Source organism: Pecten maximus, chromosome 6 (assembly GCF_902652985.1).
Source record: "Pecten maximus chromosome 6, xPecMax1.1, whole genome shotgun sequence".
Classification (NCBI taxonomy): Eukaryota; Metazoa; Mollusca; class Bivalvia; order Pectinida; family Pectinidae; genus Pecten; species Pecten maximus.
This window is the reverse complement of record NC_047020.1, coordinates 8,262,468-8,281,089: the sequence shown is the minus strand read 5'-3', so window position 1 is coordinate 8,281,089 and position 18,622 is coordinate 8,262,468. Positions and strand designations below refer to the sequence as shown.

The following is an 18,622-nucleotide window of genomic DNA, read 5'->3' as shown; positions in this document are numbered from 1 at the left end:
TGTGCTATTGCGTAATGCCGTCGTCTGTATCAAGTCATACTGTTATACCATTATACCAGGTATTTCGCTGTCGTTACCACTTACTAGGTATTTCTATTTATAGTGAGGAAGAGTTGTGAGTGCTTCGTGATTGTTGTACTATCGTCTTAATTTTGCGTATTTACCAGGGACGAGGTTAAATCACCTCTTCTTGTCCAGTCACTGCCCAGCACTTTTTCATACTCATCAAGATTCTATCATCATCACCATTACCATGCTGACCTTGCACTGACCTGCTGTTGACTACATCCCTAGAGCAGCATGAGCTGAGCACAGATTGTAAAGGTACTATTTACACCTGTCTTATGTTAGGATAGTAATTTAGTCATCATTTCATTTTCTTCAGTAGTAATACCATTATATTATATGGTTTACCCTGTTGTGTTGCACCTGGTCATATACACAAATATATTCTATTGAGTTGTAATTATAATAATAAATATTAGGTCAATTTGGTTAGGACATGTATATATTTTACTGATACTTGATTGATTGGTGTGTTGTTTCATACGTTATCCATATGAGTGTTAGTAAACTGCAGAAGTATATTGACAGACCCTTGTTAGCACCTTCAGGGCTAAGCAAATATCCAATATTGGTTACTAGTAGTAAAGGTTTTTCACTAAGGAGAAATTATGATCTTATAGAGCAGTTTGGTTTTCACCTGGAGTTTAATTGTAAGCCTGGAGCTCGTTTTGATCATACACTTGGCTGGTTACATAGTCATTTGGCAGAAAAGGTTGATAAATTCTGTGATATAGTATTGTACATATGGATTGGTACCTGTGATATAACTACCAAGCAGGGAAAGTTCGTTTTACTTAAACGGAACTCGGAACTCGGAACTAACTTCAGGCTCCCAAGTTTATTTCACTGACGCACGGTAGTGATGAAGAGTTTTTGTCCTATGTCCAGTCATATGTCACTAAAATAGAGTGTTTTGTTGCTTGTTTTCCATCGGTTACACCAATTTTTTGGGAAATTCCCCCCTACTCCATTACAGAATGGAACAGGCATAAGGGACACCTTACACCTGAGATATTTGAGGAACAAGATATTACTCTTCAGAGGCGGGTTGAGTTATTGAATGCATGTACCAGTCGGGTGAATAGCAAGTATGGTGTTCAGTCTTTAAGTTTTAAGATAGACTTATTGAAGTATAGGAAGGCAGGCCGTAAGACAACTGTGAATTATTCTTTGTATAAGGATGGTATCCACCCCGACACTTTATTAGCACGGTGTTGGATGAAGAAATTGGTTTCAAAAATATTTTTTGACTGTTGATTTGAAACATAGTCGGTATTTTCACTTTTTCTTTGCCTACTACTTCCTGTGTAGTTGTTCAGTATAACCAAGGGGGATGAGTGGTCAAGGCCAGGAGAATAAAGGGGCAGAAGGGGATGATTTTGACTTCCCAGCTAAGCCCGGTGACCATGAGGTCGCACAGTATGAGGTAGAGTGGGATAATATTAAGTCAGAGGAGCAAATGAGTGAGGAGGAGATGATTAGGTATCTGCAGAGAAAAGGAAAATATATTGTTATACCTTCTGTGAGAAAGGATCCAAACTTGAGGTTAGAGATGCCATTTACAGATCCATGTAGCTCGACTCCATTGCTTGACATTAAACCCCCCACTGGCTTAGGTGATAGATCTTCTATTCTCTTCCCACCGGTGGATGGGGAAAAGTCTGTGTCATTTCTAAACCAAACCGGTGTTAGTAAATTCCAGGGCCATACACTGGCCGTACCTAAGGTTCCCCAATTTTCAGGGGAAAATCCCCCATTGAAAGGGGATGTGACCTACCCTGAGTGGAGGTTTGAGATCCGGTGTTTGGACGGGGATGCAGAAGTCTCGCAGAGCATGTTAATTCAAGCGATACGTCGTTCGCTATGCGGTACAGCGCCCCGTATGCTAGCCTCCCTTGGAGAGTACGCTACTTCTAGAGATATTCTTCGGAAATTAGATGCGCTGTATGGCGATGCATCAACACACGGAATGTTGATGCAGGAATTTTTCAATTCAACGCAGAAGCAGGGAGAATCGGTTACAAATTTTGGGTGTCGCTTGGAAACAGACAGCGGTGGATAATGGATCTCTTAATAGGGTATCCAAAAATGACCTCCTTAGACATAAATTTTGGACTTCATTGAGTTCGGATAGATTAAAGAGCCAATCCCGACATAAGTACGACTCCATCACAGATTATAATGAGTTGTTGAGGGAGATACGGACCATTGATAAGGAGATTAGTATATCTAATTCAGGTTTGCATGATGGTCAAGGTCAAGGTCAGACTCATAAAAAAGTCAAAGGTCACAATAGTTCTGTTAGCTGTGAAGTTGAACAGCATCAGGTCACCAACACTCAGGAATTGAGTAAAGAGTTTGATAAGAAACTCGACTTACTAGAAAAGAAGCTTGGTACTCAATTGGAGAGCAAACTTGGTGATTCATCCTTTAAGGGTGGTTATCAGAATCATGGTCAAAGGTCGAATAGAGGTCGAGGGTATAGGAACCACGGTCAATTCAACAAGTCGGGTCATGATAAGAAAGGGCAGAAGGGAGACCCAAAAGTGTAACGGTCTCTGCTGTTGACCAAACAGGGGCCGAGCACTTGTCTCAAGGTCCATCTCCCATACTGGATAGGTTACTTGGTGTAGCTAATGAAACTGATGTATTTATACAAGGCCAAAAGGTCAGGGGCCTAGTAGATAGTGGCTCTATGGTATCAACCATTTCAGATTCTTTTTATGAAAATCTAGAGATCAAGCCACAACTGCACAGTTTAGATACCTTAGGGTTAGAGATAACTGTGGCTAATGGATCACCCTTAAACTACTTGGGGTATATAGAGTGTGAAATTTGTTTGCCATTTTTGAGTAGCAGTACTTTTAATATTTTAGCACTCGTTGTGCCGGATACTCAGTACAATGCGACATGCCCAGTGTTGCTTGGCACCAATTTCATCCGGTTGATAAGGGAAGCAGCCTCTGACAGTACCGATATTCCATCGGTAGTTATGGGTTGAATGGTACGTGGTCTAGACTCAGACATCACGGACATCGTGACCGAAAACCAAGAAACTTCTAACCTAAAGTACACAGTCTGCCCACGGGTAGTTAAGGTTAAACAGAGTGTATCAAGTGCACGAGTTCCAGTAAAACATCACATCAAAACCTGTGGTAATCAAGCCGAGATCTCCAATATGTATTGCTAATCAGGTGAAGGTTGTGGATGATTTAGCATCGGATTTACCAACAAACACGGGTTGTGACTCTGTACACGAGGAACTAGGTGTGAAAGTTGATACAGAAAACCTTACTAGTGAGCAGCTGTTAAGGGGACAACAGGTTCTTGGCAATTGGAAGCATGCTTTTTCAACTAGCGCTTTCGATATAGGCAAGACGGACTTAGTAAAACACAAGATAGAACTCATAGACGAAAGGCCATTTAAGCAGCCTTATCGCAGAATACCACCTGGTATGTATGAGGAAGTCCGTCAGCATATTCGGGATATGCAGGCCGCGGGAGTAATCCGTGAGAGTAACAGCCCATTTTCAAGAAATGTCGAAAAAAAGATGGTTCTCTCCGGTTTTGTATTGATTATCGAATGCTAAACTCCCGTACAAGGAGGATGCATATATGCTCCCTCGCTTCGATGATACCGTTGGCACTCTCATCGGGTCAAGGTATTTCTCGAAGTTGGACTTGCGTTCAGGTTACTGGCAGGTCGAGGTTGAGGAATCGGACAAGGAAAAGACAGCCTTTTCTGTTGGTAACCTGGGTTTCTGGGAAACTAACAGAATGGGATTTGGTCTTATTTGTGCCCCCGCAACATTCCAACGTTTAATGGAAAAATGCATGGGGGATATGCACCTTCGAGAATGTCTCATATTCTTAGATGACATTCTCATATTTGCCAAATCCTTTGATGAACACCTAAATAGGTTAGAGGCTGTATTTTCCAGACTCGTGCAGCATGGCTTAAAACTGAAACCATCCAAGTGTGAGTTTTTCATCTGTTACATATCTCGGGCATGTGGTATCAGCAGGGGGAATCGCGACAGATCCTGAAAATGTATCTGCCGTGGAAGATTGGCCGGTGCCAACAAATGTAAAGGAGCTGCGTCAGTTTTTGGGATTCTGTGGTTACTACAGGCGGTTCTCCTAAAGGATTACGCAAAGGTAGTACAATCCCTCAATACATTGCTACAGGGTCACGAAAAAGTCTAAGGCTGCTCAGACTACAAAGTGTCTAAGTCTAAAAAAAAAACCTCGACAAAAACTAAATGGGTCTGGGAATATCCACAACAACAAGCTTTTGAGGCAGTGAAAGAAAAACTGATCAACCCACCTGTGCTGGCATATGCAGATTATACCAAACCCTTCATACTGCACACTGATGCATGCAACCTAGGCTTAGGGGCAGTTTTATATCAGGAGCAGGATGGACAGGAGAAAGTAATCGCATATGCTAGTCGGGGTTTACGACCCAGTGAACGTAACTATCCAGCACACAAGCTAGAGTTTCTCGCACTTAAGTGGGCCGTGACCGACAAGCTTCATGATTATCTCTATGGTAATACTTTTGAAGTTGTCACTGATAACAACTCGCTTACCTATGTGTTGGGAAAGGCTAAGCTGGATGCTACCGGTCACCGGTGGGTGGCTGCTCTAGCCAATTACAATTTTACCATAAAATACCGAGCTGGGAAGAACAACGCTGACGCGGACGGTTTATCACGCAGGTATTCTCTTTTACAACCTGATGTAATTCATGCTATTTGTCAGTCTGTGGTCACTGTGGTGCCCTTAGTGGATAGTGTCTCGGACGGCGCTGTGCTCCATGTGGCCAGTGGTAGCACAGCTCCAGCTGACAACTTCAGTGCAGTTGATTGGAAGTGTGAACAACAGGTTGATGAGGATATTGCGAGGGTTTCTTACCTACAGAGAACCGGTTTTCATCCCAGGGGTAAAACACTCAAGACCGAGTCCCCATATGTACAGAAACTCCTAAGATCTTGGAATCGGTTGTGTTTAAGTGACGGAATTCTGTATAGAACCGCTTCTCTGGACGGTCAGAAAGTATATCAGATTGTCTTACCAAAGCAGTACCATTCCCTAGCCCTAACGGTGTGCATGATGATGCGGGTCACCAGAGAAAGGAGAAAACTCTTTGGTTGGCAAGGCAACGCTTTTACTGGCCAGGTCTAGAGAAGGATGTAAACACCAAAGTTGAGACCTGCGGGCGCTGTATACGCCGTAAGACACCGGTCCGACCCTTCGCTGAGTTGGTTCCTATCCATACATCCAGACCGCTCGAATTAGTGTGTATTGACTTTCTCACCGTGGATAAGTCCAAGGGTGGGTATGAGAAGATTTCGGTGATAACTGATCACTTCACCAGGTACGCTCAGGCGGTGCCTTGTCGTAATGAGAAGGCATTAACAACAGCTAAGGCTTTGTATGATCATTTCATAGCCTTTTACAGCTTCCCTGAGAGGTTACATAGTGATCAGGGCCGAAACTTCGAGAGTCATGTCATACGCGAACTCTGTAAGGTGGCTGGAGTGAGAAAAACTAGGACCACCCCATACCATCCTATGGGTAATGGGTCAGCGGAGCGGTTTAAGCTCGTGCTGTCGCAAGTAAGAAAGCTGCCCAGAACAAAGACCGGTACGACAAGTCAGTTAGGGAGTCCAAGGTTGAGGTCGGAGACCGTGTCCTCATTAGGAAGGTCGGTCTTAAAGGTCGAAGCAAGCTAGCTGATAGGTGGGAACGTGAACCCTATCTGGTAATTAACCAACCAGATAGTGAAATTCCTGTCTATGAGGTTGCACGCGAATCGGGAAAGGGGCCCAAGGAATTGAGAACCCTTCACCGAAATATGCTGCTTCCTTTCACCTCCATACCCGTGGAGGTTCCCCCTAGCAAGGTTAACCGCAAGGTCAAACCCAAACAGCTTGCTGCTCCCTCAAGTGAGGGACCTGAAATCACTTCGAGCTCATCATCTACAGATTCGGACACAGAATCTGTGCTCTCATCTGTAATGCCTAGGCGCCCTAACCGACGAGAGAGAAACCCTGTACCCCGGTGGGATTCATCCATGACCAATGACCGTGAGGCAATTGGTGACGCCAGTCTCACTGGGACCATTGATATGACAGATCCATGTCCGTCACTGGAACCTGTATCCAATCCATGGGTGGAGTCTGTGGTGGAGAGCTCACATGAGCTTGTACAGGAACCTGTTCATGAGCTTGAGACCTCTAGGGAGGCAAGTGCTCAAGGGATGGATCAGAGTCCCCCTCCAAGGCGATCTGGGAGGGACCGTAGGCCCCCCGACCGGTACGGAAACTGGGTTTTCTCTCTTTGCGCTGCAAGATCAGAGTCTGATGAAGTTTATGTGTGAATCCGTGCTGATTCATAACTTTACTGCTAACCAGTGTCAGTTTTAACTTTTATTATCAGAGTGTTTCAACTTTTATCCCTTTTGAGTCTGTCTAGCCGGCTGGTAGGGGTGCTCCCAACCTCCGAGTGACTCTAATGGTTTTAAATATTTGCATATAGACATTGAGTCTTAAAGTTTGTTATTCTTGACATTGTATTTGTAAGGAAAACATAACCTTAAAGAGGGACGGAGATATCATTGTGTATGGTAGGGGAATTCCCAACCTTACGTAAATGTGATCTCTTCTCAAAACCAGTCTGTGTACTCAATCTGTATAGGTAGAGTTGTGTACATGTGTGGGGTATTTAAACCCATCATGCTATGGAGTATCGTGGTTTGCCTAGAGGCCTGTATATATTCCATATTCAGGAGTTGCGTTAGTTCTAGCACATGGAATACATAGGTAACGCTTAACCCTATGTCACCTGTAGAGGTTTCATTAGTTGGATTTAAATCAAATGAACTAACCCGGCTTTAGGGATTATCGTGCTTTTCAGGAATGTTTCCGTAGTGGTTAGCCATGATATATATCTATTACAATGTTGGATCTAGACCAGTAGTGCCTCATTAATAGGCAGATCCTGTTGTATGGAATTATAGTCCTAATTTGGGGAAATGCCGGGGGTCATTTCATAAAGAGGGGGAGTGTGTAGCCAGGTGTAACACACAGGTGAGCACAACTTGCGCGCGCATATCACACATTGCACGAGATTCTTATTGCACTTCGCGCGCGTAGGGCTCCCAAACTACGCACTCTCACCTAGCACTGACTAGAAGACGGACGTAATGTGACTTAACTGTTTAATGTTCCATTAATGTAAATATCTTTGATATAGTCGTAAGGATACTTAAAAGAGTATCTATAATATTAATGTATAGTTTTATAACGTATACATGTAAGTTACATTAATTAGTAACGGAATACATGTTCCGTCAAGTATATATATATGTATACAGGTGCGTGTGTGGTGAGTGTGTACGTGTATGTATTATTATTGTATATTGTGAATGCTTGTTGCAGGCCTCCAATCCTACAAATAAAATATAAAAGAAAGGACCTTGTCGTGATATTTCGAGACGACCCCAGGGTTTACATCTATAACTTGAAAATGATTACATTTGTTTAATAGCTGTTTCATAATGTCATACCATTTGATTGTTGAAACACAAGACATTGAAACTGAATCGTCATTTATTAATATATGTAAAGGTAATTATTTGATACAAGACATCTTTTATGCTATTTTTATATCGTTGCGCACGAAGTTTATGATCCAAAGTAATTAATTAACCAACGTATAATTTACCAATCTACCAGCATTGCTGTTTTGTATCCTACATTGCGCTATTTACAGGCTCCATAGTGGCGACGTGTAATAGTATTTAACGTTTAACTATTTACAGGCTTTATGGTGACGATATGTAAAAGTATTTAACGTTTAACTATTTACAGGCTCCATGGTGGCGACGTGTAATAGTATTTAACGTTTAACTATTTACAGGCTCCATGGTGGCGATATGTAATAATATTTAACGTTTAACTATTTACAGGCTCAATTGTGGTGGTGTGTAATAGTATCCAACGTTTAACTATTTCTTCCTGGTCTATTTTAGTACAGCTTCCAAAACAATAATGTGTATAAAACACGCCAATGCATTTTTAACCTGTTTCTATTGTACCATGGAACTCGATATATTGATCAGAAGTCAAGGACTTGGCTATCCATTACGTGTTGTCAATGGATATGCTTTGTTATGAGAATTTGATATTTTTACATTCCCAGCAGTGAATCCAATAGTGATAAAGGTAAACTGAAAATATAACTACTTTTCAATTCTTTTAAAGTTATATTTTGAATACAACTGCTTCGGGCTTTCTTTAATCATGGACTGTGGTCATCGTATCAAAATCAATACATGTTTATGACAGCCCAGAGTTTAGTCTGAATTGGCGGCAATTTATATTCTATTTAGAAGGCCAACTTGGAATATAGTTTATTTTGAAGAACAGCCAAAGGTACAGCCTGACTTTAATGTTAACTCAGGGTAAACCGACATTTGAAGACAGGCGGAGATAGGACACAACAGAGAATACCAACATCAAGCATAATTCTAACTCAAAGTTGTTGCGGGAATCACATATCTTTATTGAGCTCAAAATGGCAGGACATACACCTAATGCAAGGTTACATCTGAGCATGCCTGTGTTACAGGATCAACAGGAGTTAGGAGAATTTCGTATTTACTGTTGGTGTAACGTTGAATAAAGTATCACCTCGCTGTGTGAAAACTTCTGCTGAAAAAGTCAAAAACCGAAAAATCAAATATGTTTCAAATACTTGTTTTTTGATTTTGTTTGTTTTTGTTTCATATATAACTAACCAATCACATCCAATGACCTTCCCAAAATAACCTGTCAAATAGTATCTAACAAGAAATAGATATATAATTGACCAACATGATGTATATATTATAAATGATCAAATTATCTCGGAAACAATTAAACGGATGATAAAGGGTAAAATAATAACATCATTTTTTTTTATCAAAAGAAAAGCGTCAAGGGGAGATCACATCAAAGGAATAATAACGTGTCAAAAAGCCACATGGAAAGTAGAACGGAAAAAAGTGCGAAATTGTTTTATAATCCGGAAAGGATTTTTTTTGGATCAAAATATGTCTTAATTATTATCTTAAAACAATATGAAATTAACTTATACTGGTATAATATTGAAGCAGCAGATTTTTTTTTTATAAAACATTGTTTGCAACTAGATAACAACAGATTTACCAAAGTCATATCTTAATACTTTTCTAAATAGATTACACACGGGAGATAGTGAGAGTAAATGAACAAATTAAGATTTCAATATAAACATTGGGTGAAAAATGACATGTTTTTTTTGTAAAGGATGTATTAGATGAATTGGGATGTTTCTTTAGTGTTGTAGATTTTTATGCGAAATTTAACTTACAAGTTCAATTGATTAAATATTACAGTATTATAAATGCAATTCCACAAAGATGGAAACGTATTAAAAGGTTAATACATGCGATTCCACAAAAATGGAAACGTATTAAAAGGATGATTGGTTTGTTTGGTTTGTTTTTGTTTAACGTCCTATTAGCAGCCAGAGTCATTTAAGGACTTGTCAGGTTTGGAGGTGGAGGAAAGCCGGAGTACCCGGAGAAAAACCACCGGCCTACGGTCAGTACCTGGCAACTGCCCCACGTAGGTTTCGAACTCGCAACCCAGAGGTGGAAGGACACCTTAACCACTCGGCCACCGCGGCCCCCTTAAAAGGATGAATAATGGAACGTTGACAAATATGAAATAAACACATTTTTTCATTGAGAAAAACAGGAAAAAATTAAGAAATTACTTAACCTTTTATTGCCTGAAAAACAGCGCATTTCCTGACAAGGCAGTAAGTAAATGGGAAGACAAACTACAGTTTCTTAAATCGAAGCTACAATGGCAATATGTCTTTACCCTCCTTTTCTCTGATACTGCTGATACCGATTTACAGTGTTTCCACGATCGACTTGATACACAGAATTAATTACACGATACATTATAAATTGCGGATGAAAAAACGTACATCTGTAACGGAATTACGAAATTTCTGTAAAATAACAACGAAAACGGAAACTTTAGAACATTTGTTCTGGGACTTAACAATCGTAAAAAAAATAGTTGTATTTGTGTAACACTACTTACGAAAGAAATAACATTTACATATTCTCAAGTGTTTAAATGTGATAAGAAAAGTGAAAAATAATGATGATAATAATAAATATTATGACAGAGTTTTGTAATTCGGGATCATGATTGGAAACCACACTGGTTAATATTGCATATAGGCTCCCTCCCATGTCCAGTATAGGTAGTTGTCCTGTTGTTTACCCCGCCTCTCTCCACTGCAACAGCCGGAATGCATGCATCCAAATAAACATGTTCTGGTGGTTCTTGTCGGTATAGAACTGGAGCACAGTATGTCGAGTCTCTCTCTGTGTCCACTTTTCTACTCTTGTATGACTTGTATATGGAGATTCTGAAAAAAAGAGTAGGTTTTTAAAGTAACATTCATCGATAGACGATAGCCAATTTCAATAAACTATTCAGGCGAAAAACATATCGACATCTATGAGTGTGATCACTCAACCATCAAACATCGTGCGCGTTATTTAACATGTACACACTTCGCTAAATAAGGCGTTATTCAAATGGTGAGAGAAATAAGTCCCTAGAATTTTGTGTGTGTTTCTCTATAAATGTAATTTAGGGCATGTTAGACGGTATGCAGCTAATATTGATTCTCATGGGCGTCACACTTGATACTGAGGCCGTTTTGTTCAAAAGAAGGATTTTTTTATGAATATCTTTTTGTTACCCATTTTAGGGTAATCCTTTTTTTGTTCCTCAATTGAGGGTTGTCCTTTTTCGTTCCTCAGTTTCAACCGCAGTTACGATTTGGTTGGAATGTCTGTTTATGAATTAAAAGAATAATCATTTAAAAGTAATGATCGCATTGGTTCATATAGAATCTATTCCCAAAGGGAAAAAATATCAATAGCAAATTGTACATTTTACATTTGCGTATCGAATTTAAGATTAATTACTGTTTTTATACTGCAGAATTGATATATAAGTTGTGATTTTGTTCTTAGTTGGGAGGCAAAGTCCCCCCCCCCCCCCCCCCATGACATTGCTATGGCATAATGACTTCTTACCCTATGATTGTCATCACTACGGCGACCAGGGGGACAATTACGGTGATCAGCACTTTAGAATCGATGACATTGACGATGGTAATATATTGGTCGCCTGAAAAAGAAGCATATCATAAATGTTACGATTTGTATCCATATAATCTATATCATATCTAACGAGCATACTTAATTGACAACAGGCAATTACATACAGTAGAAATTCAAACGAAGACAAAGACGTTTTGAAGTGCATGAGGTAACGAGCAAGGTGATATATTTTGTTATCAATTTTACAGGATGACGATCTTAAACCCACACAATTGTATGTGTCATTACTTACCAGTGTCATGGTGAACAGACGTGGTTGTCTCGACAGGACTAGTATTATCCGCAGTGTGGTGAGGGCAGTCAACGCACGGAACACCACTGGGACCTGCAAGACAACAGTTTACGTTTCGTCATACATCTAACAGTTTGATGAAGTGTACAATATAATTAGAGAAATTAGTCAATGTACTTGTAGGGTACATTACCGATTCCTTCCGCCATTTCCCCGATAACATCTCTCATCGCATTTGGTTTTTAGCGATTGGATAAAGTAAGTTTAAAAGATTTTTGTATGATTTCGTTTGACTTACGCATTGTACCCAACAAATAACACAAAAGACAACATGCCATATTAATCATATATCGGTTATAAATATTACGTATAAATAATATGGTTTATGGCTCACCAGTCTCCTGTCGAACAGCTGTAGTAGAACTGCCAGTGATAACCCCGGTTATTTGTATGGTGCTGGTGGTTGTCTTGGCCGAGCTGGAACTACTGGTGGTAGTAGTATCCCAAGATGTTTGTGAACAATTAACAGACGAAACAAGACTGGGACCTGCAAAAGATGTGAGTTCCCATCAAGATCGATCAATTTCAATTTCAACAAATTGTATTTACATAAAGTCAGTAGAATAAGACATCGGGCAAAGCCTATATCTACATTTCTTTGTAAGTTTTCTCCTGAAGGTGACAACATGTGCTAAGAAATACAGACAAATATACATTGTACATATATACATTGACATGACAGACTAATCTAAGGGGAAGTTACTCCTTGAAGTAAGTAGACTTGTCCAATATTCTTCAGGATAATAACCAGTTAATTAGGGTTCTTAATTTCAATTACTTACTAGACCTTTATATTTACAGTGAATAACACTAAACCATACACCATTGACATTCATATAAATATACTATTGATCATAGATATTTGGTGATATTGAATTAATCCTCCCAAATATACAGGCCTTACAGTCCATATGCATAACACACAGGCAATACACTGATGAGAATCAAATACCTATTTCAGCAAATAGAAATATATTTTAAGTGAGGTAATTCAACTCTTGCAAATAATATGAGAGATAGAGAGAGAATAATAACAATGATCTGCAGGTATATCCTTGCTATCCACAATTTCCCTGCATGAATTTGTTTTACCTCACACTATGGTTAAGACAAGTTACATGTTCTCTTTGACTATTCGCAGCAATTGCATAGCGTCGCCACAACATTACGATGACGTCACGTCACCATTGTCTTGTATTTAGATAACGGTAGTATTAGGTAATCAAGGTAAGAGAAAAATAATCATTAGACCTCTTGAGAGTGCATCAGGCTGATTTGTCTCCTTAGAGTAAGTTTTCAAGCTGCTTAACATTAGACAAGCTTCTGTTTAGCAACTTAAGAATCTTCCCGCTAGGGTTGAGATATGCCAGTCTCAATCCTAAGGCGAAATATTACATTGATTCGAGGAAAATAATTTTAAAAACAATGATGTACGTTTTAAAGATAATTACAAATGGTATAGTTTAAATTATAATTTAACTTTGTGCGAAGCTTCATGTACATGTAGATCGGATTTGACAGAAAATCTGTAACGAACTAATAAATGACAATAACTACTTTATAAACTTATATCAATACTTGTATATCTAACTTGTGGTAGGTTGGTTGTAATAATTAAAACTTACTATATACTTAATACACATTGTAATTTCACGAATTAAATAAGGCATCAAACTTTTAACAACCGAATGATATTCAAATGAATTCAAGTACAAAGATGCCTGTTAATTGTTAACATGTATAATGTCAGGTTAAAATGATTAATTTCCACATAAACCAATTAAGAATAGACGACATCGTGTATTATTACATTGTACTTACTAACACAGTAGGCCTGCGGACAATTGGTTGCACTCCTGAGGTGATAAACTCGGAAAGAACAGCAGTTCTTTACTTGGATAGTGAAGCTGCTTTGACAGATTGAGAAGACTGATCTCAGACATATTTCGCGGTCCACGATTCCTTCTGACACATCTGGAACAGTACCTGGTAAATAATGAAATCACACATGTGTCATACTTTTGACATATATGGAAACAACCAGACAATATACGTTAATGTATTCTTATATCTGATTATATCTACCTCATTCTTAATGATCAATTTACAACAAAATGATGCCAAGTGTTAGTATATCTGACAGATACGAACCGAATCTACTGGTAACATTTTCTTTTTAATCTTATATGCAATGGACATTTCATGTTTTCATTGAAATTATCTAAAAACTATAGTTATCAATAATTCTTTTTTTTTAAAACAGAAACTTGATGTTTGAAATAATAATGCCGTGAGGATTAATATGAAAAAAAATAAAAAAAAAAATAAATGTTTGGATAAACTAATTTCTGTCTGCCTGATTATTCAATATACCTAGTTCCTTCTGTTAGATGTTGAGTTGCTGCTCATTAGGTATGGAATACACTGATCATTTGATCACTGACGACTACTTATAAGATAGGGATATCTCGATTTTTTAATTAAATACGCGATATATGCGATTTCTTAATAAAATAAAGGATATATCTGCTGGTATCATGTTTGGTTGTGGGAAATGGTGTTTTTTTGTTTGAGAGAGAGATATTTTGTCAGTTTCTTGTTTATTCATGGTATATTTCTGCTGGTTCAAAAAAAAGGCATATTAGCCGATTTTTTTTCTTCTAGATATGAGCTATCACTGCCTAATGCTTTATATATATATGGGATATATCAGTGCGTGATGCTAGTTAAGATAAGTGTTGTGTCCTATAGCTACGCTTGTTTCACAACTGATATGGCACGTGGTAAAATTTGTAACAGATTGTTATTGTCTTGGTTTAAACACCACAGTGTTTAACAGATTGTTATTGTTTGGGTTTACACATCGCGGCATTTAACAAATTGTTATTGTTTGGGTTTACACATCGCGGTATTTAACAGATTGTTATTGTTTAGGTTTACACATCGCGGTATTTAACACATTGTTATTGTTTGGGTTTACACATCGCAGTATTTAACAGATTGTTATTGTTTAGGTTTACACATCGCGGTATTTAACACATTGTTATTGTTTTGGTTTACACATCGCGGTGTTTAACAGATTGTTATTGTTTGGGTTTACACATCGCGGTATTTAACAGATTGTTATTGTTTAGGTTTACACATCGCGGTATTTAACAGATTGTTATTGTTTGGGTTTACACATCGCGGTATTTAACAGATTGTTATTGTTTGGGTTTACGCATCGCGGTATTTAACAGATTGTCATTGTTTGGGTTTACACATCGCGGTATTTAACAGATTGTTATTGTTTTGGTTTACACATCGCAGTATTTAACAGATTGTTATTGTTTTGGTTTATACACTTGCTCGTGTCTCTCCTTTTGAAAATTAACTAAGTTGGGTCAGTTTAACATGATAAACAACCGTCACCTGTTGGGGAACCTCTATATCACTGTCAGTAAGATCTGTATCACTGTAATTGTTAGCCCTTGGTCTGCGGTCTGTCGTCCGGTCATATGTAAACAATACTTGTTATCTGTCATTTTTTTCGCTTAAAAAAAAAAGAAAAGAAAAAAGTACTGACAGGATATTCCTCAAACTTCATGCGTAGGTTCCCCTTGGTCCCTAATTCCGCCTATTCATTATAGATTTTGGATCAGAAAAATAAAATGGCCATCTCGGATTTTGAGAACTGAAGTTTGTTCTCGCTGTTCCTTGAAAAGTCCCAGAGGGATATTCCTCAAACGTCATATGTAGGTTCTCCTTACCCTAGTTGAGTCAATTTGATTAGATTATTTGATCAGAAAAAACAATTGCTGACACGTGGCCCTATTTGTTTTTTTATCTTTGAAGTTTTTATCACTATTTCTTGAAATGAACAGAAGGATGGTTTCTCGAGCTTCACATTGGGGTTTCACTTGTTCTTGTTATCAGATTATTTAGAGGAAAAGAAATAGGGAGAGAATTGTAGAAAGAAAATCAGTCTGACAAAACTGATAAGATCATTGAATGATGGGCGCCAAGATCCCTCTCGGATCTCTAGCTTTGTTAAGGTAAGGGAAATCCCTATCAGTTTTCTGTTAAGATATGGGATATCTCTGTTAGTTTTCTGTTAAGATATGGGATATCCCTGTCAGTTTTCTGTTAAGATATGGGATATCTCTGTCAGTTTTCTGTTAAGATATGTGATATCTCTGTCAGTTTTCTGTTAAGATATGGGATATCTCTGTCAGTTTTCTGTTAAGATATGGGATATCTCTGTCAGTTTTCTGTTAAGATATGGGATATTCCTGTCAGTTTTCTGTTAAGATATGGGATATCTCTGTCAGTTTTCTGTTAAGATATGGGATATCTCTGTCAGTTTTCTGTTAAGATATGGGATATCCCTGTCAGTTTTCTGTTAAGATATGGGATATCTCTGTCAGTTTTCTGTTAAGGTATGGGATATCTCAGTCAGTTTTCTGTTAAGATATGGGATATCCCTGTCAGTTTTCTGTTAAGATATGGGATATCTCTGTCAGTTTTCTGTTAAGATATGGGATATCTCTGTCAGTTTTCTGTTAAGATATGGGATATCTCTGTCAGTTTTCTGTTAAGATATGGGATATCTCTGTCAGTTTTCTGTTAAGATATGGGATATCTCTGTCAGTTTTCTGTTAAGATATGGGATATCCCTGTCAGTTTTCTGTTAAGATATGGGATATCTCTGTCAGTTTTCTGTTAATATGTTGGGAAACTCTGTAAGTTTTTTTAAGATGAAGATTACCCTGTCAGTATTTTCCGAGAATGCGTGGATGTGTGTCAGTTTTTAGTTAGGATGTGGGGGTTTTTCCAGGAATTTTAGCGTACGTGAGCGACGCCAGGTGTTTTTTAAATGTCACACAAATTATATGCTAAGCAAACCTGGACATTTCATAACATCACAAATAAGCAATGCCGTACTAGCTTATACTCGTTTGAAATACTAAAGAGCTGTAGGACGCCTTGCCCACTCCATGTTCATCACAAAATATGAACGTCTTCTTGGACGGAACCATATTGTTACACGTACTTTGTAATATTTTCAATCTAAACTGAAGAATTCTTATTCTGAAAGGATTATGTTGATTTGTTTTCTATTTGTACAGAGAGTGACGTCATTGAAACGGGGATTGTTCACTGAGTTGACCTACGGGTGATAAATGTAGGGTAGCGTAGTGCAATCAACTGTGGCTATCCGACGATTTTCTATTTGGTCCTGTTTTTAAAATATCTTGATTTGATTAATTGTGTCATCCTGGACTTGCAGAACTAAGGCCTCAACTGTTGTTGTTGTGATTTAATTGATAAATTCTATCAAGTGTATCCCACCTAGTGTTGGTTTTTATTCACGTTCCATTGTACATTAAATATGCTCCAACGCTAACAGTCTATACACTGCTGGTCAAAAAAGGCACCCAGGTAAATTAATATATCTTTTCAACACCAACAAAAATGAAAGTAAACAACAGCCAATTTGTACTTTCATTTAATCATATCCATTACTCTTACTCGGCGTTGTAGTATCTTATAATGTTTTGCGACAGTGATTGTTATAACTATATATAAAGTAAATCTATCATATACGAACCGCTCATCCAGCGCTGATACGATGTCCCACATCCATCAGAAACTAAAACACTGCTGTCATTTGTCAGATCGCTCCCCGCGTCTCCAACCAATCTGTACCACTTAGTAGAAAGGACTGCGTCACAAATCTTGTTGTCATGGCCAGGTTCTATGTAGCTTGGCGATCGTGTTGAGTCAACTGTGAAGTTCTCATATGTAAGACATGGTTCTGTAGAGGCAATATATAAAGATCAGTTTGTTTTGTATGAAAATAAACGTGTTTTCAATATCATTTGTTTTGCTGACAGTCATTAACACATCATAAAACAGCCATGTAAGATAAAAAAAAAATAGGTAATAATCAGGAACAAAAGGTACAGATTCAGGAAATACACATAACAGAGGTGGTATACCGACTTGGTCACGTGATGGATATGTCCTACAGTGGTGGTATACCGACTTGGTAACGTGATAGATATGTACAACAGTGTGTTATACCGACTTGGTCACATGATAATTACGTACGACAGTTGTATTATACCGACTTGGTCACATGATAGATATATACGACAGTGGTATTATACCGACTTGGTCACATGATAGATATATACGACAGTGGTATTATACCGACTTGGTCACATGATATATATATACGACAGTGTGTTATACCTACTTGGTCACATGATTGATATATACGACAGTGTGTTATACCGACTTCATCACGTGATAGATATGTTAGACAGTGGTGTTATACCGACTTGGTCACGTGATAGATATATACGACAGTGGTGTTATACCGACTTGGTCACGTGATAGATATATACGACAGGGGTGTTATACCGACTTAGTCACGGAATAGATATATACGACAGTGTGTTATACCGAATTGGTCACATGATAGATATATACGACAGTGGTGGTATACCGACTTGGTCACGTGATAGATATATATACATGTATACGACAGTGGTATGTACGGTAGTTGAATCAGTAGGACCTTTCTGTAGGTAAAATAACACAACTGGAGGCCTGAACCGTACATAAGACAACATCTTACCTGAAATTACACTAGCAATGATCATACAGACGACAAGCGCGATGATCAATATATCCATGTCATTATGGTTTCTCTTCACATCTGGAAAATAACGAGTAAATCCGTGACGAGGTTGGAATTCTCGTTTTCTCCAGTTTGTTTTTGCATATGACGGATTTGGCCGTGTGCCAGTATTTGTCATTTTCCCGATTGATTACGCTCTACCCGGATGCTATATGCAGCCGTTTATACATTGTTATGTAATGACTGCGGCTGGACAATGCTATGTTACTCGATATACGCACGCGCTTTGGCTAACAAGGTAACTGACAATAGATACAGTATCTGCATTTATATTCATATAGAATCAACCCGTATAGGTAAACATTGTACATCGGTTTTTAAGGGAAACTTG

General features: G+C 38.4%; 1 protein-coding gene across 2 annotated transcripts; it reads right to left on the bottom strand.

Annotated features, from left to right (window-relative positions):
* Positions 1 to 9,861: 9,861 nt before the first annotated feature.
* Positions 9,862 to 18,417, bottom strand: LOC117328867. 2 transcript variants are annotated; one of them, XM_033886455.1, is made up of 7 exons: positions 18,229 to 18,417; positions 17,194 to 17,370; positions 13,425 to 13,589; positions 11,938 to 12,090; positions 11,544 to 11,636; positions 11,225 to 11,318; positions 9,862 to 10,545 (listed from the first exon to the last, which is right to left on the bottom strand). In XM_033886455.1, exons 1-7 carry the CDS (start codon positions 18,407 to 18,409, stop codon positions 10,317 to 10,319), a joined length of 1,092 nt encoding a protein of 363 aa, XP_033742346.1. In that variant the 5' UTR covers positions 18,410 to 18,417; the 3' UTR covers positions 9,862 to 10,316. The 2 variants fall into 2 exon arrangements, with proteins under 2 accessions (XP_033742346.1, XP_033742347.1); XM_033886456.1 differs by lacking the exon at positions 11,544 to 11,636.
* Positions 18,418 to 18,622: the final 205 nt, after the last annotated feature.

Bases quoted from the DNA above. Each gene is read 5' to 3' on its own strand.
- LOC117328867 (XM_033886455.1), bottom strand. From the start codon at position 18,409: ATGACAAATACTGGCACACGGCCAAATCCGTCATATGCAAAAACAAAC. The intron at 17,371-18,228 runs GTAAGATGTTGT...AGAACTTCACAG, and splicing joins CATTGCTAGTGTAATTTCAG to TTGACTCAACACGATCGCCA. The intron at 12,091-13,424 runs GTAAGTACAATG...CATCTTTTGCAG, and splicing joins TCCGCAGGCCTACTGTGTTA to GTCCCAGTCTTGTTTCGTCT.